Source organism: Embiotoca jacksoni, unplaced genomic scaffold (assembly GCF_022577435.1).
Source record: "Embiotoca jacksoni isolate LCO1_2020_lvr unplaced genomic scaffold, fEmbJac1.0.p SCAF_24, whole genome shotgun sequence".
NCBI lineage: Eukaryota > Metazoa > Chordata > Actinopteri > Embiotocidae > Embiotoca > Embiotoca jacksoni.
The window spans coordinates 3,921,269-3,947,814 of record NW_027185375.1 but is presented as its reverse complement, the minus strand read 5'-3'; the positions used below and the strand labels follow the sequence as shown (position 1 = coordinate 3,947,814).

The following is a 26,546-nucleotide window of genomic DNA, read 5'->3' as shown; positions in this document are numbered from 1 at the left end:
GTTTTGAAGATTTCAGAAGATGGAAAAATAGGCCAGCTGACTGGCAAGTGGAGGAGGTGGTTTACACCGTGACGCCTCCGTGACCCAAACGGCTTCCGGGTGCTTTGAACGGGTTGCGTCATCTATAGTCAAGTTATTGGATTGATAATACAAAACGATTACATCGTGGCGTGATTTCACAAAAATCGATCTGCTGATCCCGGGAGGCAAAGTATGCAAAGTCACTTGAATGAGTGCCCCCTTTACAACATTTCAACACGACGCGGCAATAATTACAATCCAATAAAGTGACACGTCGATACTGACGTTAATCCGACACGGGCCCGTCCCGCGCGCACAATAGTTTTCGGCGCCAGTGTTTTTTCTTTGTACTTGTACTCTGGTGTGTATTTAATGGCCAACGTCGAGACGCCTGTCAAAGTCAAACACCAAAACACGACGCGGGTTTCGAGGTCGATCGGTTTTTATTCTGATGCGGTGACGGTTTGGACAAAAGTCCACGCGTATAATTCTTCTTCTGAATCGGACCGTGGCAGAGGGACGTTACCCCGGCTGACGCTGGTTTACCGGACCTCGTGAGACGCGCCCGTTTTTTTTTTTTTTTTTTTTTTACCGAAGAGGCCTTTGGAAACCGACGTCGGCGCGAAGTGAAAGTCTCGACCTCTCCGTCTCGTCCTCCGGTGCTGCTCCCTGCTTCGGCCTTCAAGATGATCAGAATTACGAGGGCCTTAAATAAAAGTCCGGAATGATGCCAGCGGCTCGGTGTCGGCGCTCGTCACTGTGTGAATGTATTGTACGCCACGGCTCACCCCAAACGAGTCTTGACGGGGAGGATTGGGGGGGGTTCAGGATCCTGAGAGGAGCCTTTGAAATGTCTGCCGGTGATCTGGTGAGTTGTTGTTTTTTTTGTTTTTTTTTACAATCTGACAAAAACTCAAATGACTCACATGACTGACGTTTCATTGGGTGGGGGGAGGGTGGCGCGAGGCTTGTGGGGGGAAAAAAAGGGTGGCCGGGGTGCCTTGACCAGTCTGCTGAGCCCGAGGTCCTCCGTCGCCCCCGGCAACAACACTATTCCCACTTCGCCTACGGCGACGTCGGCAGTTCTAGGGGGCTTTGGCCACGCCCACCAAGGCTGGCCTGAGGGTTCGACCGTGAATCTTGTAGCCCACTTTGGTCACTACGGCGACGGTGCCGGGCTCCTTGCCGTCCACGGGGGCGTGGAAGAGGGCCTCGTGCTCGTAGGGGTCGAACTTTTGGCCGTCGGGGTTGAGCTTGACCAGGCCGTGCTTGGTGAACACCTTCTGGATCTGGACCTCGGTCATCACCAGGCCGTCGTACAGGTCCTTCAGGTGGGGGTTCTGGCTCGTCACCTCCTCCTTGGGCACGCTCTGCGTGGCCTTCTCCAAGATGTCCGCCACCTCCAGCAGGTCCTTGCAGAAGCCCTGGATCCCTGGAGGGGGAAGAGGCCGAATGAACATTTTATACCAATTTATGCGCCCCGAGACGACGTGTACGAGTCTGTCGTTTTCATGCCGTTTTGGAGGGAGAGGGTGTAACCCAGCGCGTCTTCTGTAGCTTCCACTTACTTTTATGTGAGCTGAATGAAATGCGAACCGTCTATAATAATAATAATAATAATCTTTATTTGTATTGCACTTTTTATACAAGAAATGCAGCTCAAAGTGCTTTACAGCAAGAAAATGACACGCAGTGTTTCACATAAAAACAGATGTAAAGGAACATTTAAAATATAGAAAAGAAATTAGATCAAATTAGACACATATAGAGTTCAAATATAAAATAAGAAATATCCATTTTAAAGTTGCGGTCGTTCAAAGTGCAGGAGAGCTTCGAGAGTAGCTAGATAAAGGCCAAAGTAAAGAGATATGTTTTGAGCTTTTCTTTTAAAAGTATTAACTGAGCTGGCGTCCCTGATATCTAACAGGTAGTTTGTTCCACAGCTTTGGAGCAGAACCGACAAAAGCTGAATCCCCAATTTTCTTCCGGCCGTTGCCGGGAACCTCCGATAAACCAGCGGCAGATGATCTGAGCAATAACACCGTCAGTAGATGTTCTGACTAGAAAGTGAGCCCAACAGGAGGAAACTCTTCTCCCGGTGAAGTTCGTGTTTACTGGGTCTGTTAACGGGCTCAAATGTCGAGCCAGCAATTCCATTGATTAAGAGTCAATGAATGATTACATCGCAGATGCACAGCTGTTCGGCGATAAACGTAGAGGAGGACGAGCGGGAAGTGCTTTTCAGCCGGGCATCTATCTGCAGCTTCAAATTTGATACGTCTGAAATTATAACCAGACGGGGAAAACCCCGATAGTTCCGCCGTGAGTCACTTTAAAACTCGCGTCTAACGCAACAATGGACTTGTCCTGTGTGCATATTAAAAATGGAGGGGCTTCAGGTTTGTCAGAAAAATACAACTCCGGTGCTCAAACAATTACAGAGGCTGAAGTTGCCTTTTTTTTTTTTTTTTTTTTTTTGGTGACATCTAGTGGCGGGTGCGGGCAACTGCAGAATCTTTTATCCAGCTCTGCCGGACTCTCGACGTGATGTCACCCGTGAACAGGTGGAAAAGCGGTCAAGCCACTGGGGGAGGGGGGGGGGGACAAGTCTTTACCGTATAATTTGGCATCCTCGATCATCTTCTGACTCCTCGTCCGGAGGTTCTCCGTGTCCGCCAACGCCCTCTTGTACTTCTCCTGGAACGACGGCGGAAACAGCAGGACAGCGTTTTAACAACTGCACGTCATCTGCATCGCTGAATCAAACAAACTGGAATCACTCGATCGTGTCCGTTTGGTACTTTAAGAAGTTTGGTATTGACCTCCCGTTCTGGCTACGCCAAATATTTAACCACGCGTACGCTTTACAGACGAGAGCGTGAAACCACAATAAACACAATCCAATAATTACACGACATCTATACTGGCTGTAAAATAATCGATAAGCTATTCAGCAGACCTGCAAGCGCATCGATTCAAAATTTTTATTTACTTTTTTCCTCAATGAACTGATTTTTTTTTTTTTGTCCTCGGTCTAATGAGGTGAAAAATGCAGGAAAGACATCTGGCCGACGTGCGCAGTGGCGATTTCACGATGGATTTGAGCAGAGAGCTCGCATTAAATATTGCGTGAAACAAAACAAAACAAAAAATCAACAACCGAGACCCTTCACATTATTTTTATTTGATTTTGATTTTATACACTTTATTAATCCCCGAGGGGAAATTTCTTCACTACAGCAGGGGGAGGGCTCTCAGGGGGGAGATGCTGCAGCAGGCTGCCACTAGCGCGGCGCCAGGTAACCTGACCTGAGGTGCATGTTTTTGGATGATGGGAGGAAGCCGGAGAACCCGGAGAGAACCCACGCAAGCACAGGGAGAACATGCAAACTCCACACAGAAAGGCCCAGGACCGGATTCGAACCCGGAACCTTTTTTTTTTGCTGTGAGGTGACAGTGCTGACCGCTGCACCATACCAAACATCTCGGCAGGAACGAGCCGGTTGAGGGGGGAGGGGGGGGGGGCGTTTGGAGTGACATCCATGTTTCAGGAGGAGCAGAAAGTCACTGTCCCGAGACCAAAGAAGGCGTGTTGGGTTGGGAGGCAACCGGGAGGGTTTTCCTTTGACGCCGTGTATTGACGCTCTCCAGGTACGTATGAGGGAAAACATTCGGGGGTTTAAAGTGTACTTATCTCGCCGTCACCAAACTTCTTTCTGTTTCCCCCAAAAACTTGACCGCAAATCATTCCGAAGCGCCCCGTACCAGTGGTGACAAAAAAACAACATTCGCTGATGTGCAAAGCGACGTAACTTGGGAACGTTTTACTCCCGAAGGTTTGCGGCTGCGCGACGGGGACAGTCTGAACTTTTTGAAAACCGGCCGCCTCCCGCTTACCGTCATGTCCCTGAGCTGCTCCTCCAGCTGGGTCTTCTCCTCCGTCAGGGCTTTCTCCGCCGCGCTCTGCTCGGGCTTCTCGGCCTCCTCCTCGGACCCCGGGCCGTTCTTCTGCTGGGCGGCCGTGCACAGCAACCGCGGAGAGGCTCTGGGTGAGAAGGACGTACGGAGTAAAATCTTGAAAGCAGTTTGGTGCGAACGGATAACGCTGTCAAGTAACTCACTATATAGTATTATTATAATAATAATAATATACAGGTCGGTGACAAGACCCTGAATAAAAGAGCGGAGAAACATAACAAATGCTTTCCGTAAAGCACGCGAAGATGTAATGAAAACGATGTGACCCACGGGCATTCGCAGTTACCACATTGTTTTAGGTCTTCTCCAGCAGGCTATTATGGTTCTTTGTACAGACCTGCTAATTGAGAGTATCAGACAGCTTAATTAACAGACTGCCAGGATGTTATGCAACTGAACCCACATGGCAATCAATCTGAAGGGGGGGGGGAACAACAACAACAACAACAACAAAAACCTTCTGTATAAAACACGCAGCCAAATTACGCGTGTGGTTTCAGCCTACGTCATTTTATGTCGTCATCTCTCACTGGCCAATAGAGAAAGCGCGTAGACGTGACGCCGACGTCCGTTCAATAACGGATTATTTAAGTCAAACGAAGAGTCAAAAGACTAAATCAGCCGAATAATGAACGGAGTTTGGTTTGATATTCTCTGTCTAAACAGCGAGGGGAAACAAACGGCGCAGCAGACTCCTGAAAATAAATAAAATAAAATAATCTTAACAGCAGACTCGCACCACTGGAGCCAAAGCGAGGCCCCCCCCTTACCTTAGTAACGCAGGTGAAGCGACAGCCGAGTAGCTCTGTCTCACCGCTCGAACACACCAGCTCGCCATTTTCGCGACAATTCACGTTGCGAGTAAAAGCCTCCTTTGTGACACACGCTCGTGCGACGCTCGGACAACCCACGTTGACAGCGGCACGAGCCAATCAGAGACGAGTACGAAGTCCCGCCCTCCGAATTGACCAATTCAATTCTTTCAAGCGTCTGATGACGTCAACACGTAGTTTGGTTGCGTGTACGTTAAAGGTGACTGCTACACGTGACCAAGGACAGTTTTTTTTTAAAAAACCTTATCAAACAAGGTTATTCAACTCTAATGTTTTACTCGCGCATATTCAGAGTTTTATCTCTTAGTGGTTAATAAGAAATACAAAATAAGACAGACTTGAATGGTGTAGTATAACTCACTTGGGGGGGGGGGGGGGCCCTCTGGCCACATGACAAATGTAAGGCCAATATTTACTCTTCTTTATGTATGTCAACAACCCTGAAGACAAATATCTGGTTCTTACAACTTTTCTACCCCAGCTGCCCTCTAACTTTGTCTGCTGTGTGGTGCTGGATGAGTAATGGACAGCGGGTTGACAGCTGCCTTGTCCGTAAAACTAAAAAGACCAAAAAAAAGTTGTGGACCTTAATTAAGCCCCAGTTTCCAAAACTTTATTCCAAATATGCATTTTCATTTCTTGTGTACAATAGTGCTTATTGTACACAGCAAATGCAAATACATGTTTGTAAAATAGAGCATCATTGCCAATATAGAGAAATATAATTGTCAGAAAAGTTTTTTGTTTTTATCTTGCAATGGACAGAATAGGTTTTTTTTGTTGTTGTTGTTTTTTTTTTTTTTTAAATGTATTTATCCCCAGATCTCAGAGTTCTACAAATACCATCAAAGCAGCTGAAAATGTTGAGTATCTCAAAAGTTGCCAAGGATTTGTCATTTCAAGAGAAATAAAAAAATCATCTAAAATTCTTCCCTCAAATATGGTGGTGATACAGTACGGACACTAAATGGGGCTGGAAGGGTGATCATTGTTTGTTCTTTGTCACTATGTGCAAAGCCTTCCACGTTATACTGAATAATTTCATTCATTGACAATATAAAGAATACCTGACTGATGGAGCTTTCGACCTGCAGTGCAGAACTTTTGTGTCCCCCTTCTGTCAGTGAGAGTAATTGCAAAAGACTGTCAGCGCCTGTGTATGTCAAAGGCTCTGCTTCTCTTTCACTCAGTTGGGAGGTGGTCGATAAATTGCGTTTACCTTCAAAACACGAATTATATCAGATAACATTCAGAAAGTCTGCAAGAATGGCATGATTGAATTATTTTATCCCCAGCGTGTCAATGTGACACCAGACAACACGTGTTTTTCCTGGCGGTGATCAGCTTAGTCGGAATTATGTGAAGTTCAAAGTCAAAGTCAAAGTCAACTTTAATGTCAATCCACCATATGTACAAGACATTCAGGGAGATGGAAATATTGTTTCTCACAAACCCACGGTGTGCAAAATAAAAAGATCAAACAAGAAAAGTGTAAATGTGTAACAATAAAGACAATAAAACAGACAACAACCACAGTGACGTTTAACTGCAATATATATAAGTACAATGTAGTGCAAATACGGGTCCACAGTGCAAAAGTTCAGAGTTTATGGGGCAAAGGGGAGAGAGGGGAAAGATTTCAGTCGGGCCTCTAAACTGCATTGATATATTTTCTTCACGTGATTGAAAAAAAACATGGTGACGTTTTGCCTCCGTATCTATTTAAGATCAAAGTGTTGTTTCTGCACTCGGGAGGGGCAGAGGTGAGCTGCAGTGTTCGGGAAGTTAAAAACCTAATACAGGAGAATTCTCCAGATAAAACCGATACTCTATTCACCAATTTGGAAAAGATTCGTATCCTGTTTATCTGGAGGTACAATGGAAGTAAAAAGGTGGTCCGAGCCACAACATATGACAATACTGCTGAGCATTGCAGACACTATTACATAGCATAGATGAATACTTGAATTAACATGGGCTCGACACACTTCGGTTCACTCAAATTGATTTTGTTTTTCATTTGAGGAAAGAAAAGAAAACAGAAGTTCAAATACAAATAACAGAATTTATTCATTCAGTTATTTGAGCATTTTTCTCTGCTGACAGATTTAACAGATTCATGACAGGACATGGTGTCTACTGTGGCAAGAGAGAGGTTTGGACGAGCTTGGTAAAGGGGGTAGTTATGGAGTCTTTTGAGGGTCTTCATTACAATAATATCCTTTTTTCAACTACAGATATGAAGTTATATTCAGTCCAGAAATTCTTACACAAACCTGGGGTTGTTCTTGTTTTCCTCTATTAATGATGAATAATATGCAGTTCTGGCCTTGCGAAGAGCTTTCTTATATAATATTAGACTATCCTTCCAGGCCATGTGAAATTCTTCTAAATGAATGGAACGGCACTTACTTTTTTTTTTTTTTTTTTTTTTTTTTTTTTTGGGGGGGGGGGGGGGGGGGTATTTTATTTTCAAACGTTTTAACAATTCAAGAGAACTTACAGAACACAGGACATTAAACATTGCAGAACATAACAAATTGAGAAAGAGAAATATACAAATAAATGAAATAAAATTAAGTAAATAAATAAATACAAACGCCATTTCCTTTCCAGCTTTTGCATTGCCTGCTTAACAGAGCGTAATTGCACATTTTATCAAGGAGACAGCCTCTTCTGGACTCTCTTTTTTTTTTTTTTTTTAAAGTAAGTGAAAGATGAAATGCTCACTGTAATTGGCTGGGATTCAGAGTTATTACATCAGTGTAGGCTACACATTGTACAGCCAACATGCAAAACTACATGGAATCTTGTTATATGCAGCAAGATGGAGTTCACTTTAACCTGTTCTGTAGGCAGCGCTCCTTTGTAAACACTTCTCCTCAGTTTCTTGTTTTAAATTTAAGCCATCGTGGTTGCTAAAACTCAAAATGTTGCTGTTTATCTGAGCTGCAACTTTAAGGTCACTTTCTTCATCATGTTCATTGTCTAACAGGGCATGAGCAGGTGGCTCCTTGAGCCAGTTCAGCCAACAGCACATGCACACAAGCCATTGGTTTCTGTGTAAAGCTGCTAAATTAATTTTAATGTGCTTCAGCACATTAAAATTAATGTAGCAGTTTTACTTGGCTGTTATTCTCCATTACCTTTCCCTTCCTGTTTGAGTTTGCAGCTATGAAATAAATGAGGCCCTATTGTTTTTCTAGCAGTCAGATGAGAGCAATAAAACTGAGGTTATGAGTTGGACTCCATCTGTGCAGCTTTAAAAGGTGAAATGTGCAGCTCTGGATTTATAACGTGACTGGTGACAGTCAAATAGCCCCTTTGCGTGACAGTCCCACTCACAGCCTGTTCATTCAGAGATGTGTTGTCACTCTGCTTCCCATCAGCTAACCAGCGTCATCGCAGATGAAATGAAACCTTGCATCATCCGTCTCTCTCCTCACGTCAACCTCCTTTTCATTTCTCGTCTTTCTCCTTCTTTTCTCTCGGTGCACATCTGACAAGGCGGAGCTAATTGATAGGCCTGCCATTTCTGTGCTCCATGCGCTGAGCACCATGACTCCACCTGTTCACACGTCTCAGTCGTTGCCTCAACGGGTGGGGGGGGGGGGGAGAGAGGGAGAGAAGAGAAGGGAAGCAAATTACTCCTTCATTCTGCAGTAAGCGGAGCAGACAGGACGGCACTTCCTCATTAGCAGGAGGTTTGTTTCGCGAGGTGGAGCACGGATCCCTCTTATTTCTGCTTTGATGAAGCCGCGCAGAGTCGGACTTTGATGTGTGTTATTAATGATCCTCTTAAAAGACGTTTGATTGGTGCTTGATGGGAAAGTGACTCGGGCAACGTGGTGGTTATGAATGCTCGGGTGCAGCTTCTGCCACAGACTGGCACCATCAGATAGATGCTTTAATTGCGTTTATTTACGTTCCCTCGAAGGCAAGTTGAAGACTTTTCAACAAAATGCGTTCATTATTGTATTTGATTGAAGGGTCTCTTCTTTTACAGTTTTACAGTCTTTAATTTGCAGTCTAAGAAGATATTTTGTGGTTTTACGAACCAAAAACGGACTCTAAATAGTTTTAAATTTGTAAAGCTTCTCTCTGGAGCTCTTCCAAGAGCTGTTTTGTGTCTGTGTCTTTAAGGCAGATTGAGTTCAATGAACCTCTTTTCTGATTGGCTGACTCTTTCCTGATTAAAGCACTCACAGACCAACCACAGGTTTACTTCGTTTGTGCTAGCTCTGTGTCAGAATGAGTGTGTTTTTTCTTCCACATAAAAGGTTGGCTCTTTGTGGGCTCTTCTGAGGGCAGGCATGTGACATGAGTTTGTGACATCACAAACTTACAGCAGTCCAAATGAATACTTCAATACTGCTCTTAATTACAGTTTTGAGCAATTCAGTTTTATACTCCTTTATGGTTGACTACACTTCGAGGGAAATTATGACTTTTTATGATGATATCCGTTATTATAATACAGATGACTGAATTCGTGCATTTGTCTCACCAGCGCACTCTAGTGTTTGGAGTCAGGCATCAACAGTTTGTTTGCATGTGAAACAACTTGCTCTAAAACTGTATCATAGATGTGCGAGTCCTAAACTCACTGACAACCTTTAAGTTAAAAATATGTGAAATTACACATTTTATTGTGTTTTGTAATTAATAAAAGAAAACTGTATTGAAAGGCCTATATACTTAATAAAACAATTTATACTTTAAAATGTAATATCACAAGTGTCTTCTTCAACTAAGCCATTAACCATACTTCTGTGAACTTTAAACATGAAATAGAAGTTTGTAAAATAAGGAAATACCAGATATGCTCTTCTCGATACACAGACGCCACTCCGAACGCCTCTCAGCTCATTCCTTCATTGCCGCAGGCTTTTGGGAGAATTTCAAGAGTCTCTGTTGCCGATTTCCGGAGTTTGACACGGAGTTTGATTTGCACTCTGCTCAGCTCCATGGTGAAATCGCAAATACACACGTATTCAGTCGCGAGAAAAACGCATCTAACTCAGGTGCTGATGTTGATCAAGGAACTGTGGTCTGTGCTGCACTCCTTTCGTGAGCAACAACGTCCAAACTTTTCGATCAGTCAATCGTATTGCAACCAAGTCGAGACAATATTTTTTTTTAAAATGTTTGTGAGGAATTGAATAATGTTGAGTTTAAGTGCTTCGATTCAAATCGGTGTTTCGTTTTCAGAAATGTGTTGCAATGAGAAAGAAGATACGTCAAGAGTTTGTGTTCGACAAGGATTGACAAAAGTAGCCGTGCTCGAATTTTGGTCATACCACATGATCTTCATCAGCAGATAGAGTTGGCTCTGTCATTGTGTTGCTTTTTTGCACTCTTTTTGCACTTTTGCACAAGTCGAGAATCAAAATAAATTTTGGAGTTCTTAATGTTCTAGTTATTATTTCAAGAAAATCCTTTGCAGTTGCATAAATGCAACCCTTTCATTTGATTTGTTTGTGGGGATTTTTGTACAATCATGTTGGCTTCAGGAGTTCTGGGAAATTAAAATGTAAAAGCCAAAACCTGTGACATCTTAACAGAACTAATCCCCTTCTTTTCATTGACCACAGCCCCTCTCCTATTTATTTCCTTCCCAAAGTTTGACTGGGGACGCATGATGATTGTGTTTGTTGGGTGCTTATCTGGGTTAAGGATTTAGCCCTCATGAATAGTCATTGTGAGCCCTGCAGCCTTGGGAACGGCGCGGCAGACAGAGCTGTCTGTTTGTTCACCAGAGATGCTGGAGCATTTTGCCTCTACCCCGACGTGATATAAGAGCGGGAGGAAGGGGGCGAGGCTGATGGAAGTCAGACACAAATGAGTTAGGGGCTTAGACACCGAGGAAGAGCAAGAGCACAAGGACACCGACGGAAATGAAGTTCACTTCAAAAACCTGCTAATGGAAGAAAGGTCAAGAGCTGGTGGGCGGATACAGATTTGTTTGAAAGTTAGCTTTTATTTTTTTCCACACAAAATAGAAGACAACATATTCAAGGTTGTTCAATTATTCATGTTTGGGGATCTGAAAGCCCTTTCACTTTTCATTCAACAAGACTAACAAGACCTTCGCAGTATCATCAAGGGGATGTTTGTTTACACAGATCAGATCCAGAGCAGGAAAATAAGTCACTTGGGTCAAATGATTGCGACAGTTTTTGACGGTCAGGGCATGCACACCGCCAACAGGGGACATTCAGGCCCCTATTTTAATGAATGGCCTCGGAGCCGGTTGGCTGACACGGAGCTCGGCGGAGGGGATGCATGCAATGCACAACAAAGCCCGCAGGGAGGCTTTTTCAGTGTTCGTGACACCCGCAGCAAAGCTCACACCACAAAGGAGGACTTTCATTTATCTTTTCTTCCTGTGAGAGGCAGCAGCAGCAGCACATACAGCCCTGCAGAGTGCTTTAACCTCCCAGAGAGCAGAGCAGACAGAGACCCTGTCAACGCCACTATCTGAAGAGCCCATCCCTTCGTGTAATGAGGAGGGAGGTGACTCTGGAACTGTATGGCTGTTAAATGCATAAGTACAGTGAAATGAAAAGCATTTGTCCACAGCGGAATCTTTTTTTTTTTTGTGTATCTCTCGGCTCAGTAACGCAAAGTTGCATCAACGTTTTCTTTTTTTACTGAGGTCCTTGGCCTATTACCGTCAGTAGCATGCAGTTAGCAGCAAGAAGCTATGTCTACTAAATAGAAACTATTTAAGGTAATACTTCACATAAGCAACAGTCATTCGAAAGTATAAGAGGAAGAAGTCCCATGGGATTTGAGTTCGAGAAGTACCTCTGTGTCACTTTATTCAGAATCACAAATGTGAACCACATGGTGGCCAAAAATGAAAAGTTCCCACTCCTGCTATATTGTAATGCATTTTATGTTTGTTTATGATGAAACTATCCTATCCACATTAAAAACGGAGCACATTCGCCTCTTAGCATAGTGAGACGTGACTTCTAATCGTTGCTTCCTTTACACCAATGTAGTGTAACCAGACGATCGCCTGGTATCAAGGTAGAAGTAGGTCAAAAATGCTTTCATTTCACACTTCGCTTTCATTTCGCTTTCATCCGCCATGCTTCTCAAATGCCTGCGACAGTTTGTCCTTCTGGTGGTCCATTTATTCTTGACCATGAATCCCTGTCAAAAAGACACGGCCAGCAAAATAGACGCTGAAGTTTAACAAAACCAGCCTCTGTGTTCCATGCGAACAATTTTTTTGCATCTTGCTAATGTTACTAACGGCGATATCAATACAAACAGGTTAATGGTTATTTTCCATTATTCAGTGATGTTGATGGGATGCTATGATTTGATTGGTGTGATGCCAAGTGGCGACTGGCTTCCCTTGACCTCATCCTGACTACTCGCAATTTTTTGAACCAAAGGAACCTGGGACCGTAGACTGTATATATAAAAGTGTACGCAGCTTCCTGGTCTGAAAGATGATGCAGAGTGCCTTAATCCTCAATACCACAGAGTGCCGTTAGAGGTTGGCTCAAAAAAAAAACTCTAGGTCCACAGACAGAAATATGAAATCAATAATATTTGTGTTTTGTCCTAATCAGCAAAAGTTAGCATGTTAAAACATTATATATTATAGCTGCTGAACATCAGCCTGTTAGAATGGTCGTTAAGGCCATGTTAACATTTCAGTAGTTGTAAAAACAACTTGTACACAGTCTTAATTTGTTAAAATAATAATAATGATAATAATGTTCAAAGCTTTAGTGTTTTTAAAATCATAACCAACAGCCAAGATGTGGTGCAGTTTATTTTAGTCTTTGTTTTATTATCTTCATACAGAGATACAAACACATGCATTTTTTTTGTTTCTTATTTTTATTTAGGTTGAATTTTTTTGGGGGTTAATTTAGAGTTGGGTAAAGGGTAAATTGGGGAACGGTGGAGGTGAGGGTGACAGGGTAAGTAATAAATACCCTGTCACCCTCACCTCCACCCATCCCATATTACCTACCTTGTCACCCTCATCCATCCATGACCATTCTTTCTGATGTGATTAATCCAATACTTTAATGACACTCATATTGGTTCTTTTGGTTATTTCTTAAGAGAAACTAGAAATAAATTAAGAACAGAATGTTCATTTCCTTATTTTCTCAGATTTATTGTATATGAATTAACATTCTTGAGTAGCAACAGCATTGTTTTAACCCTTGTGTTGTCCTTGGGTCAAAATGACCCGCAGCTGTGTTCAACCAAGTTCTATTTTATTTCTATATTTTTTATATTTTTTTGGGATCATTGGTCATCATTCTTTAAAGAAACCCTCACAGCCTCCTTGTCACCTATGATCCCCCAAAAAAATATGAAAATAAAGTAGAACTTAGTTGAACACAGCTGCAGGTCATTTTGACCCAAGGACAACACAAGGGTTAAACAGGAATTTTTATTTAACAGTATTTTTTTACTGTGCACTGAATACAAAAGCCTAAATAACGGTTTCCATTCATCCATCCATAAAAATGTCTCAAAACTTTTCCATCTTGACTTGAATTTAAGAAAATGAATTCTATATAATATATCATATATAATTAATAGTTTTTGTTAGACAGAGCTTGTGACTGTTCGCCAAAAGTTCTGTCAGATATTGAAAAACATTTAGGATGCCACATGCTACACATATATACATTATTCCAACCTCCTCATGTCCTATCTCCTATGGCCTCCAGGCGGCAGTTCAGTTGAACATTTGCAAAATTTTTGTAACATGACTGTTGGATTCAGACAAATCATTCAAAGTCAAGCCATTTCCCAGTTGAGCTGAATAGAAGAGGATTTAGTTTTTTAAAACTATTTTTGTTTTTACAGAATCTGGATCTTGCTGTTGCTTCATTTTTGACAAACTTTTAAATGAGCCCAAAAGGGATTTTGATGAAATATCACTTAATTAAGCTCAGATTTGGTTATTTTTCCTGACGGAGGCATTCAGTGCACAAGTGATTCAAGGGCCTTCGGGAAAAAATAAAATATTTTTTTTTACAGTTTCCAACTCTGATAAATAGTAATGGGGTAATTTTGACTTTATTATTATTTTTTTTTTTAAACATGCCTTTCAAACCTGCCAGCAAACCTGCCAGCGGGTTGTGTAGTTCTGAGGGTTAAGTTGTTTTTAAGAAGTGTTTATCCTTTAATGTGATGGCCCCCTTTAAAATCCCTCATTTATTGAAGTCTAGAGGGAGTTTCGGTGACTTACAAACTTCTGCTTCACCGTTGAATAAGTTCAGAATCCTGATCGCTTCATAACGTACGGCATATCATCAAAATAAAGAGCAGAACTGCTCCTTTTAGATGATATACCTTGCACTTTTCGGTTTGACAAAAAGTATTGTCCACCCATTCCAGATTTGAAACCAGAGCTGATTTCTGCAGTGTCTCTAACATAGGGTTGACATTATATCCCACTTTGTACAATAAAAAAAAGTAATAATTGCAGAGCGTCTCAATTGCAGAGTTATTAAAACTAATGTCACATGGTAACATCTGAGCAGTTCAAATTATAAGCCATAGAGTGTTGCACCATCATGGTTCTGATATTGTCAAATACAAGACAGTCTCCACAACACATTTATGAACAGAAACCTAATTTCATGACATCATTTTTTCCTTGCTAAAAAGACTAATATATATATATATATATATATATATATATATATATATATATATATATATATATATATATATATATATATATATATATATATATATATATATAAAAATGCAATTATTGATGTAACCCACATTAGTTTTACCAGCAACTAAAGGGTTAACTCAAACATGCAATACCGACGTTCACCAGAGGGGCGCTGTGGTGCACGTCGGTAGATCAAAGCCTTCTCCCGGAAGAAGACCCTTTATGAAACAGCAGCGTCATGAGCGACACCATGAAGAATCTCATTTGGTTGATTTTTGCTCACTGCTGTTGAGGATCTTTATTTATTTGATCGTTAACCAGACCGACTCCGAAGGAAAAAGTTTCTTTAAGTCTGAGAAGAATCTCCGGTGAGTGACGGATGCGTTGCTAAGAGTTAGCCGTTGCTGTAGAGCTACAAAGGAGGACAGTTGTTTAGTTGGGCTAAAGATACCTATCAGGAGAGAAGAGAAAAAACCAGTCGGAGATAAATATTAAATTGTTGTTGAATATTATTTTACGTGGTTGATATCTGATTGTGGAGCTACATGTGACCGACGGGGCTAGTTAAGCGCTAGCTAAGCGCTGGGGGTTAATGCGTCGGGACCTGTTGAGGCGAGCGGGAACGATGACGTCATGTTCTTGTTTTGGCGCCAGAAGTAAACGGTCAGATTGAGAACAGCTGTTGAGTGTGTTGCTTAGTAACGGTGGACGTTTAAATAATGTCTGTTAGGTATAAGTGACGGATGTCACTGAGACATGAGCACATGTGTGTGTGTGAAATATGTTAATATTGACCATAGTGAATATTATATATATATATGTATGTGTGTAATACTATTTTACTGGTCATTTACTGTTCCACCAACAATAGAGTTTATAAATTACAGTACTGACATCATATTAAATTCTGCTGTATGCAGATTTTTTTTTTTTTTGTATGGATCTGTGATGGAGACAGCGATCCCCAGAAACCTCCACAGAGCGCTGGAGCTGAGTGACCCTGTGATCCCTGATCATCTTCTCCGTGGGTGAAGCTGCATTTGGTCTTCTTGGATTCTCCTGCCGGAGCACCGACGAGCAAAATATTCAGGTAAGAGTTAGTCTGAGAGCCTCCAGACATACACTACCGGGTAGTAGACTGAAAGACAAGAGACTGAAACTGACTGACTGTGAGAGAAATACCGGTATTGGGGTTAGTATTTGAATTTGTTATTTTTCTTTTATGTTGTTCCCTTGATTTTCTGTGTGTTAATAACTATAATAAATTGCAGTTCAGTTCCTTGTTTTAAACTGCAAACATTTGCCGTGTTTCATTCACTCCCAGAGCGACCTAAAGACAGTCCTAAACTTAACACAGGAAATCTACTGTGTTACATAGATACTACATTAACATGTCAAATGATGGAAGATAGCCCCGGGTACATAGGATTAACACAATGTTCAACTAACCTGTAACTAGGACACATTCTGTTGTTCAAAATTTGTAAATTAATGCTTTTATGTCAAACTTATGTTGAACTACAGAGAGTGGCCGTGGTAACTGTACATGTAAACAAGTGTTTGATTTGATTTGTTTTTGAACAACTTTGTGTCTTTTTTTTTTTTTTTTTTACTTTAGAAAACCACACTAAACATGAACTTTCACTCTAACATTAAAATAATTCTTACCCAAAGTATAAAACAAGTCTTAACCCTCATACAGCAGAAGCTACCCATTCGGATGTCAATTTATGTCTCCACAGTGACATAAATCCCCATAGATTAGTGTGCGATCAGGATAAAGTCCCCACGGGAACAAACACGCATCCCTTCCTTCACGACAATTAAGACATTTGTTTTGCATAATAAACAAATCTGTCACAATTAACGTTGTTACAGCAGGGTGCGTTTCAGTAGCCTACCTTTGGTTCAGGGGGTGGGGGTTGGAGGCCAGAGGACATTTTTTTGTGTCTGTCTTCAGATGTGTAGCTCTGTTGAAAATAAAAGCCCAGGTGAAGGATGGGTTCGATTGAGTGGGAGTCGTAGGCGGGATGACTGGTGGAGAGTGGCTTGGCTCTCTGGGGAAATCTGACAAATGGAAATGTCTTGTGAGAGTTCCCAAAGCAAAAACTGACATCAAGCACTGGCAGAATAAAACTGCTCCGCTGTGTTCATTGCTGCAGCGAGGAGGCTTTAAAGATGCTTAATGGTAATGGAGGTGACCTCCTTTAAAGATTTTATCTCTGTTAACACTGTATGTCAACAGAACATTTTCTTACTGGAGGATTATATGGTGCTGTAAGGGTTTAAATGCTGTGTCAGAGGTTGTTATCACCCCAAGTCATTCTAGTGCAACACTGAATACATATGCATGTTGTCAACGGACGGTTAAGCTTCAAAGATACGGATTTGTTTTTTCAACTATTTAAAGAAGGATTTTCCAAAGAGTTGTATTTTCAGATGATGGTCTAATTGCTGTTTATTTCCAACATGTTACCATTTAAAAGAGTTTCAACGAATGGCTTTTCTAATGGTTAATACAATTACAACTAACTTTTATTGATCAGTTGTAAGCACTATATAGAAATGGATGTAGATTTCGGGTCTGAAAAGTGAAGCCAATGCAGAAGTGTCTTAAAGTGCAATACCACTGAGGGCCACTTGGGGCTGGCTCCAAAAACATCTGGCTCCAATAGAATCCAAGTAAAAAAGCCTCAACTTCTCTCATGAAATACAGTTAATAAATTATTTCCACAAGTCATTATGGTGTCCTTGTCTAAATTCACTCCTTCTGATCGGTGTTCTGGTGGTACTCCTGAAAATAGTTACATCAGCAATTATATATTAAGGTAATTATGTTTGGGGTGTCCCTGGTTTGACTGACATGCCTGGGTGCAGTCAGGTTGATGGTGTAGCTGGGTATAGTGTCCTCGGGTTCTCAATCCGATCCACCCCTCGCTCCTTTCTATGTCGTCCAAATATAGTCACTTCTGGCACAAAAAAAACAAGATGGTCACAGCCAAAATGTGAGGTTATTCTCAAAGTCTGTATTCATTGGGTGACGCTACAGTGCGTTTCTATTTGGTTGTAAAGTATTCATGAGAATGACATTTTTGAAAAATGTAAAACGTAAAATCTCTTAGCACACTGTCTGCAGTGTCGCACCATGAGATATCCAAGTGTTACCTGGAGGGAGCAGGACTTACACCTGGAGGGAGCAGGACTTACATGAATTTCTTGAAGATGTTTCACTTCCCAACAGCAAGGCTTTCTTTGCCTTGAGGTATTAATGGGGTTGCAGTTGGTTGTAGAGATAAAAGTCATGGAAGTACTGTAGCTGTGTGCTAAATAAGTTCAAGTGCACACCTCCCTGCAGCTCTCCTTTTTGTAACTGTACAAAAAGGCAGATGATATTTCCCTTTGGAGGTTTAACAAGTAATTAATTTAAAACACAGTAACTTTGACTTCTGCAGAATAGCCTGTGAAGCAAAAATAAAAATGAACGAGTGCAGATACATTTGTAAGCTATATGTTTTCTGCATTGTGTTTTGCAGGTTTATTCATATTTCAACCCAATGAAACATCGGGGTGCTGTTGTAAATTTGAAAAACATGGCTCAGCTTCCACCCATTGGGGGTTTTACCCACCTGCTACAACAACCTCCTGCTCGGCTGGTGGTGAAAGCAGATGGTGTCTTGATGATGTCAGCACAAGCAAGTAGTTAACACAGGAAAGTTTCTTTTCTCTCCCAGCCATCCCACATAAAAATATAACAATGTTGGATGTTCTGTTAATTCACAATATGCACCTGTCTGCTTGGCCAAATTGCAAAATAGAATTTCTAAAACATGTTAAACAATGTTGATACAGAACACCAGAGTGGTTCCATCAGCTCTTTCAATAACGATTTTTTTTCAGAGAAGATGGACGGAAAAAAAGTCTGGTAGCAATATAGTGACGAATGGAAACTTGGGTCAGGAGCTAGGCTTTGTGCCAACAGTGTCTGCCCAAATAAAAATAATAATATAATTGTAAACTTTATTTGCATAGTACATTTCGTAGCTCAAAAGTGATTTACAGCAAGAAAATCACCTCCAGTGTTTCACATATAAACAGATTTAAACTAACATAGAAACAAGTTAAAATGTAATTTAATAAAAAAAAGAGAAAGAAAATGCATAAGAGCAGAAGAAATCAAACACAAGACAACACTAATAAAAAAGAATACTGTTAAAACATAGAAAAAACAAAATGCTGTTTAAAGACGCGGTAATGCAAAGTGCTGACAAGTGCGAGAGCTGGTTAGAGGCTAAAGTAAAGAGATATATATTTTTAGCTTTCTTTAAAAGAATTTACTGAGTTAGCTTCCCCGATATCTACAAGTAGTGTGTTCCACAGCTTCGGAGCAGAACGGACAAAAGCTGCATCCATGATTTTCTTTCGGCTGTTGCTGTTAACCTCCAATAAACCAGCAGCAGATGATCTCAATCTTCTTAAAGGCGCACAGTTAACAACAAGTTAACTTCTAAAGCAGGAAAAAAAAGGGTACCTTGTTAGAAAATGCAGACGTTAATATAAGTTACGTGTGCACCAAGCCGATGAAGTTCACAGATTGATATCAGTGTTGGTCTTCAAAATCCACATCGGGCGGTGTCCATCGGTCCTATAATTTAAGAGAATAAGAGGAACATACATCTCCTGCTGTCTTCATAGATGGGTTAATGCAGCTGCGGATAGCGCCGACTCTGATTAGCCCATCATCCTTGAAGGTGTATTGCAGGTCAGTGTGATTGCTCTGAGAATTAAGCCTGCCTGTCAAGCAGCTTTGCACATCACTCATCAGCAGTCGGCCTCACAACACAACGGTGCACCGCTCAAATGGGTCAGTGGCAGGGAAAAACAGCAAAACTGCATCTTAATTCATTTTAGATCTGACAGAAAACGTCTGACATGAAAACACCCTCCGCGGGCACATCTGGATGGTCTGTTAAACACGTACTAGCACGCTGCACGGCACTCGTAGGGCTTTAACATGTCAACCAGTGTTGTGTTTTCAGGAACTGATGTGACCTGATACTGGCCTGCGAATAAAAGTGTGCAAAAGTGTTCACTGTGAGCGAGTACAGTACGATCCGTGATGTACGCGTCGCTATGAGTGGAGAAGCGAACATGAAAACACTCATGTATATTTGTCCAGTACAAGTGTGCCCGTTCATGCACCAGTGGTGCCAACGAACACAGAGGCATTCAACCCAGCAGCCAGGGTGAGTTATCAACCTCACCGCTTTTAATCTGCGACGACAGAGTGTGACCGTGGGGGGAGGGAGGAGTGGACAGCTCCTGTGTGGTCCCTAATAGATGGTCACACCTTTTAGACCATGCAAGAGGAGATATGAAATACTTAAGAGGTGAGCGTTGCTGTCTGCGTGTGTGGTTAAAGGCCTCTGTGTGTGTGTGTGTGTGTGTGTGTGTGTGTGTGTGTGTATTAGCATTTATAAGGGCGATAAGATTCCTGAACTGAGATAATTACTCCTCGGGATCTCAGTATAAGGTCAACTGTCTGAATCCTCGTTATTGAGGTGGAACATCCTATTAAACTGTGTTGGAAGTATGCACAGGCTCAAGGTGTGCGTCGATCCTTCACCATGAGGACTAGAAAAGAAAACAGATTTAAATGAAGTAGCCTAGTAGATCTGCTTTTTAAAACTTAAGTCTACATTATAGTTCTTCTTTACCTAAAACCGCACTAATACATATTTTATTTTAGCACATTACAGATTGTCAAGTGTCCATCTGTAATGAACAATTTTCATTATGCCCTTAGTAAGAAATCCACTGAGAATTGGCGGGTTTTCCTTCATACCGTCTTTTACCTCATTGTTTTGGTTTTATGTCCTTTAACTTTACGGTTTCAGTTAGTCTCACTGTTTCATCATCTTGTTTCCAGCTGCATAAGGCATTTGTTTCAAGTACAACATAATTGTAAATCCACTGGGCACAAGTGTGCTGAACACAGTCGAACATTTGGCAGCGAGAATGATATTTTCCATCAGGATTTGGCGGAGATCATTTGACCTGAAACCCATCTTTTGAATGCTGATGTTCTGTGTTTGATGCCTAAATATTGGCTCACACATACAGCTTAACTGTATTAACTGATACCAGCTGATACTACCAAGCACTAAGTGGTTTAAGGCTGCATGAACTCTTTTGTGGAAAAGAGAAATCCCCCAGTAAGTGTACACAATACTGCCAATATAACCTTAGAAAGTTGATAATTCTCTCCTCCCCCCCCCCCCCCCCCCCCAAAAAAAAAAAAAAAAAAAAAAAAAAAAGCATATTTAAGAAAACACGACTCATTAGCATTCGTTTAGAGTTTGTCTCTGGCAACCTGAAGACTTTTTCTTTGGTTTTAGTCTCCTCCTACTCTTAAGAAACAATCTCTTGCTCTTCAGCTGCTAAACCATCAACTTTGTTCAATAAGTAGTTGCCAAGATTGTCTGCTATTTAGTGCTGCATAAGTAGTTTAGAGTGGATTTAACAAAGCTGTTCTGCTGAAAATAAGCAGGCCAGAAAACCACATCCACGAGCCAAAAGTGGATATAAAGCTATAGAGCTGAGGAAAGGGGAAGAATGAGCTGGAGATAAATCTGTGTGGGCTTGTGCTCTCCTTTTTACATTTTACATAATCATGTGATCCATTGTTTATATAAAACACTGTTGTTAGATGATCTTACGGTCCCAGAAGTGTATTTAATCCTAAGAGAGAGACTCGGAGCTTGTATCGTTTTTGGCTACAGGAGGGTATATATATATATATATATATATATATATGGATATGGTCAAAATCATGTACAGTGTATGACAAAATAATATTCCCCAAGAGCCTGCCCAGTACTGGATATTTGGGTCACATGCCGATACCAATGTTAGAAAATAAAAACAAAAACAATATATTGGCCAGTATTTGTTATTTACATACTGTATGTGCAGAATAAACACATTATTTATCACATGTGGTTATTTTGTGACAAATAAATGTAATGGAGGCAAGATCTTTTACAGTTTATTGTCCACATCGACATCAGCGCACTAACAAAATAAACTTCTCTCCAGTAATTATAATTAAGTAGTTAAAAACACACAAATAGTGCAGTTCAAATAGTAAAAAAACATATTTTTCTGCATTATGGTTTGTAAAAGAAGTTTTATGATAACGTCTCTGTGATATACCGGCCAATAAGATCAGCCAGCTGATACATCAGTCAGGCTTGTCATTACAATATTTATGCATGTGAGATAAAGTAAGTGTGTTTACATGAACATGGGTATCCTGGTTTTGATAACTTGGGGGTTATAACATTTACATAGACGGCAGTAAAATCACAGGAACATAGATTTACCGTCTCGAAATGTTTAATCTGACATTCATGTAACATTAAATCAATCTGACTGAGGATGTTGACCTGACTTTATCCACAGTACATGTTGGTAATCTGACTTGAATAGGTCAGCCATGCGCTCTCTCTTCTACACAAGCGTGTTTTTATCACTGAGAAAAAGAAAAAAAAAATCAGTTTATTCAAAGATATAAAACAGTATATTTGGGTCAAGATGAGATGTTTACACTTGCAAAAAACAAACTAAAGATGGGATATTTCAAAAACCTGAACCTAACCAGGACACCCATGTCAGTGTAAACACGATGTGTATGTAAACATTCAATGATAAACTTCTGTGGCAGAGCTGCAGAAGAGGAGACAAAATCCAGGTTCAATCTGAAAGACCTCTTGGCAAACAAGATTTAGTAAATATTTCATATTATTATTATTGATAGCTGCCTGTGGCATCGTTCTGTTTGTGAGATAAGAAGTATGGATGAGCAATGCAGGTCTTGCATCATCTCAGCGCAGAGGCAGCTCAAGGGGAGGCGAACCTTGGACGGCGTGAGTCCAGCTTGTTAGCATGCTGCTGAGCGGCTGCTGAACGTGGCTTTGTTCGTCATGAAATTTTCATGGATAATTGGAAGTTATGAAGATTAATGTGCATTAGTTGCAGAGCCACAGGAGAAATGCGAAAGACTTTGGCTCTCAGCAGCTCTCAGAGGGCAACTGTGGCCTGTTAAGTGGAGGCTTGGTATTAGTTTGATCCTTTGATATTATTGATCACTTGATCACGTCATTCTCGTGTTGTCAATGTGAACCAGAGGTTCGGTACACGGTGCTTTTACATGCCTCAGAGGATCTGCAGTTTAACTTCACTGTAATTTATTGCAAATTATTCCAATTAGGGAATGCAGAGAAGCAAATCTAATTGTATGTTTCACTGTCATTAATGCTATTTCCCTTCGTACACTGTCGAGTGTGAAATATTTAATCATGAATCAACCACAAAAACCTTCCATATAAATGGTTAATACTCTATGTTTGAAAGAAACACAGCTGAGGTGAGGCCGTTAAAAAGATGTTTGATGGGAGGATAAAGATTTTTCATTATTGCTTTTCTTTTGTAATTCTAGGTTGTTGTTTTTTTTTTTGATTTTTGATTTTATACACTTTATTAATCCCCGAGGGGAAATTTCTTCACTACAGCAGGGGGGCTCTCAGGGGGGAGCTGCTGCAGCAGGCTGCCACTAGCGCGGCGCCAGGTAACCTGACCTGAGGTGCATGTTTTTTTCACAGGTTGAGCAGTTTTTTGAAAAGCTTTGCAAAGGTGTTGCTATGCTGGAACAAAGACATGAGTCTCTTGCAGAGGTTTTATGTTGTCATACAATTTAAAAATAAAAAAAGTTTTGCTACTATTTCAAAGGTTCCATTTTCACTGGGAAAGTATTCACATTTTCCCCCCTCAAATTTTGTATCTTTTGCCCATGTTGTACGTCCTCTTTTGATCAAAAAGTTTTCCGTTCTTTCAACAAGGTCTTGATTGTCATGCACAAGTTTCACCTTGCTGAGAAAAAAAGGTTTCTTTTTCACAGGTTTTGTATTCCCATGTAAAATGTTTCCCCCTCAAAAATATTTCTTTCGCAAAATTCTTGCTATCCTGTTTCTTTTGAAACAGTTAAAAACAAATTCCTGCCAAGGCTTTGCAAACTTTTGCAACAATTTAAGTTCTCTCAAAAAGGTTCTCCTCATTTTGAAGCTTTGTCACACACACACACACGCACGCACGCACGCACGCACGCACGCACACACACACACACACACACACACACACACACACACACACACACACACACACACACACACACACACACACACACTTCCTCAGTGGTATGAAATATTTAAACTTTAGCTCCAGTTGAGGAGGGGCAATTACACACAGTGTGGTGACGATAGAGGCCACGGAGAGTGCACCCTCTGACTTCATCCGCCCTCCATCACTTGTGTTTGTGTGAAGAAGATGAAAGGGATAGCAACCTATTTCCAATATCACAAGTACATTTTTTTATTTGAAGTCCTGCCACATTAACCTGATACCAGGACTGTGTTTTGAGCTGTGATTTCTGTAGACATCACATTTAGGTAAAGTTTTCATTGTTGATACTCGTTATTAATGCGGACTGAAATCTTCCACATTTTCCAGACACACGCATTATTTAAAGTGTTTTCCGTTGAACTATTTTGTTAAAATAACTAAATAAATGAAAAAGAACTAATAATAATTCATTTGAAGCAGGCTCGATGTCCTTGATACTGAGCTCCTCCCTTCACGTCTCACATTTCTTATTCAGCTCTGCTTCTTCGATTTTGCAAACTAAAGATGCTTTTTCATGAAAAAAGTTTGTGGATTTCCAAGGTGGCTGAGAAGGAATGAAAACTAAAGGAGTCGGAGAAGGCAGCAGCATGCAGAATCTACGATGTTGTGATAATCTGAAAATGTGTTTTTTTTTTTTTGTGTAACGTTGATGCACCTCCTGCCCTCACAGCTATCAAATATTCAAAGCGGCTGGGCTCCAGTTGTGCTACTCTGCCACCTGATCTGAGACCAGCTGAACCAACAACACTCCTCTCTCCATCTATCCCCAACCAGCAGCAACAACAGAAAGAACTCCTGACATGTAAATAATGAATATAGATCATCTTTTCTCCACTGATACTGCTCATAGGTCACTACGAAAAGACAACGTTCTTTCAGGACATGTTGTACTGAAATAATAATGTTCAACCTTGCCTCCAAAAAAAATGATATTAAAATATTCTTCATATAACTAAAACATTTTTCTTCAGCATGTTGACAGCAGAACTCAGCTTTGAGTATCATGAAAATGGACATAGTGGACATTTTTTATTTGGGTAATCGGATAAATAGTTTATCAGCCAATCTCATAATCCTCTTCAGCACCATTTTTTGCCTACTTGTTATGGAGACAACTCAATTATCATCACCCAAGCCCTTAATTCTGTGTAGAACTTTGCTCTTATATACCAATGCAAAATACGCAAACTACCCTGCCATACAAATACATAGTCTTTATTTTTACAGTTCTTTAGGTAGCCTGTCATTCATAATGGATGCTGATCATGACCAGTTTGCAGTAAGAAGGAAGAAGAAAAGAATCATTCCTGAAAAAAAAAAAGAAAAAGTAATGCTCGAAGTTTGGCCCCTTGGGGACAGTGCAATTGCCTGGTCTTACAGACCCAAATTCACTATACATGGGTCTGGATACACTCAAAAGGAAATAATTTGCAGTCGTTGCATCCTTCTGTGTGTAGACCTCAAGTCTATTTTGAAACTATTGGAGGAGCTTTAACCAATCGTGCCAAAACTCGAGCACATGTTGATGTGAACAGGGTGTCCAGACTATAATGACAGTGGAAAACTGAAGCTGTGAGCGGTTGTCTGGCAGGGCGAGGCTAGCGAGCTGCAAACTGACTGAGCGAGACTGAACCAACAGCTTAGTATCTCGCCAAAGAGTGTAATTCACTCACCACTCCAGTAGATGATACAGTGTCGGTCTCACAGTTCACCTCGCTTTGACGTTAAAGGACATGCACGTAGGGCCAGAGTTGAAAAAAGAGTTCACGTGACAAAGGTCATTTGACGAAGGACAAAAGTATAAAAGTGTTAAAAGTCCATATAGCGGTAGGTTTGGGTGGTTGGATGGATCAAACCCAAGACCTCCACCCAGGAGACCAAAGTTTGGGTCCATCATAAAGTGACATGAATTTCTTTCCAGAAATCTTTTCCTAACCCCAACCAATTACTTTTGTCTTCCTAAACCTAACCACGTCCCCCCCCCCCCCCCCCCCCCCCCCCCCCCCCCCCCAAACCTAAGCAGGTGGTTTTTCAAACCAAGGCAAAGTAAAATGAAACACTGACACAATATTCTGCAGTGGACCGATGCATGTTTTACAGGCTTTGATACCGCATTGAAAAACCAAACAGTCCATTTTTGGGCTGTAAAGCCAAAACAATGTAAAATGCGCTTACAGTGCTCCATTGAACTGAGGAGAACTGCAGAGTTTGAGATCATTCTGTGGTTCTGTAACTAAAAGTCACACCTTTCATATTACAGTGATTTGACTCTTTCACAATATAAGAATATTGATTCGTGCCACTTTAGTTTGTTAAATCGCACAGATTAGGGTTAAAAAGCCAAATTCCAGTGAGAGTCAACAGTGTGGAACAGAAAACATGAAAACGTTTAGGGTCAGTATAAATGAATGCCTTCCAAACATTCTTCTTAGCATCTGTGTCTTCGCCAACATTGTGCCCTTGATTACATTACATAACTGTAATATAATTTAAACTCATTAACCGAACTCCAAAAACAAGGTCGGATTAACCTGCTACTGGATCTAAGGGTGAGAAGGGAGTTTTGAGCCCGTATTGAACCCAACGTGTTTCCCAACTTTGTTCATTAAATGCATATTTATTTAGAAATATGCACCATTTAATATCGATATCAACAAAACACATCAAAGGTTTTGAAAGTCGATTTTGACCCTGGGCCTGAAGACACAGCCTCAAGTGTAGCTACAAATGCATTAAAGTCCATTTTTATTTTAGTTTCAATTCAATAATTAATTTAATTGCTATAATTTAATTGCCAC

The 26,546-nt window shown here is 40.9% G+C and overlaps 1 protein-coding gene across 1 annotated transcript; it reads right to left on the bottom strand.

The window, feature by feature from the left end:
* Positions 1-445: 445 nt before the first annotated feature.
* On the bottom strand, positions 446-4,887 carry grpel1 (GrpE-like 1, mitochondrial). Its single transcript, XM_069159123.1, has 4 exons — positions 4,770-4,887; positions 3,919-4,066; positions 2,637-2,718; positions 446-1,453 (listed from the first exon to the last, which is right to left on the bottom strand). The coding sequence occupies exons 1-4, from the start codon at positions 4,835-4,837 to the stop codon at positions 1,107-1,109; spliced, it is 645 nt and encodes a 214-aa protein (XP_069015224.1). The 5' UTR covers positions 4,838-4,887; the 3' UTR covers positions 446-1,106.
* Between the last annotated feature and the right edge of the window lie 21,659 nt (positions 4,888-26,546).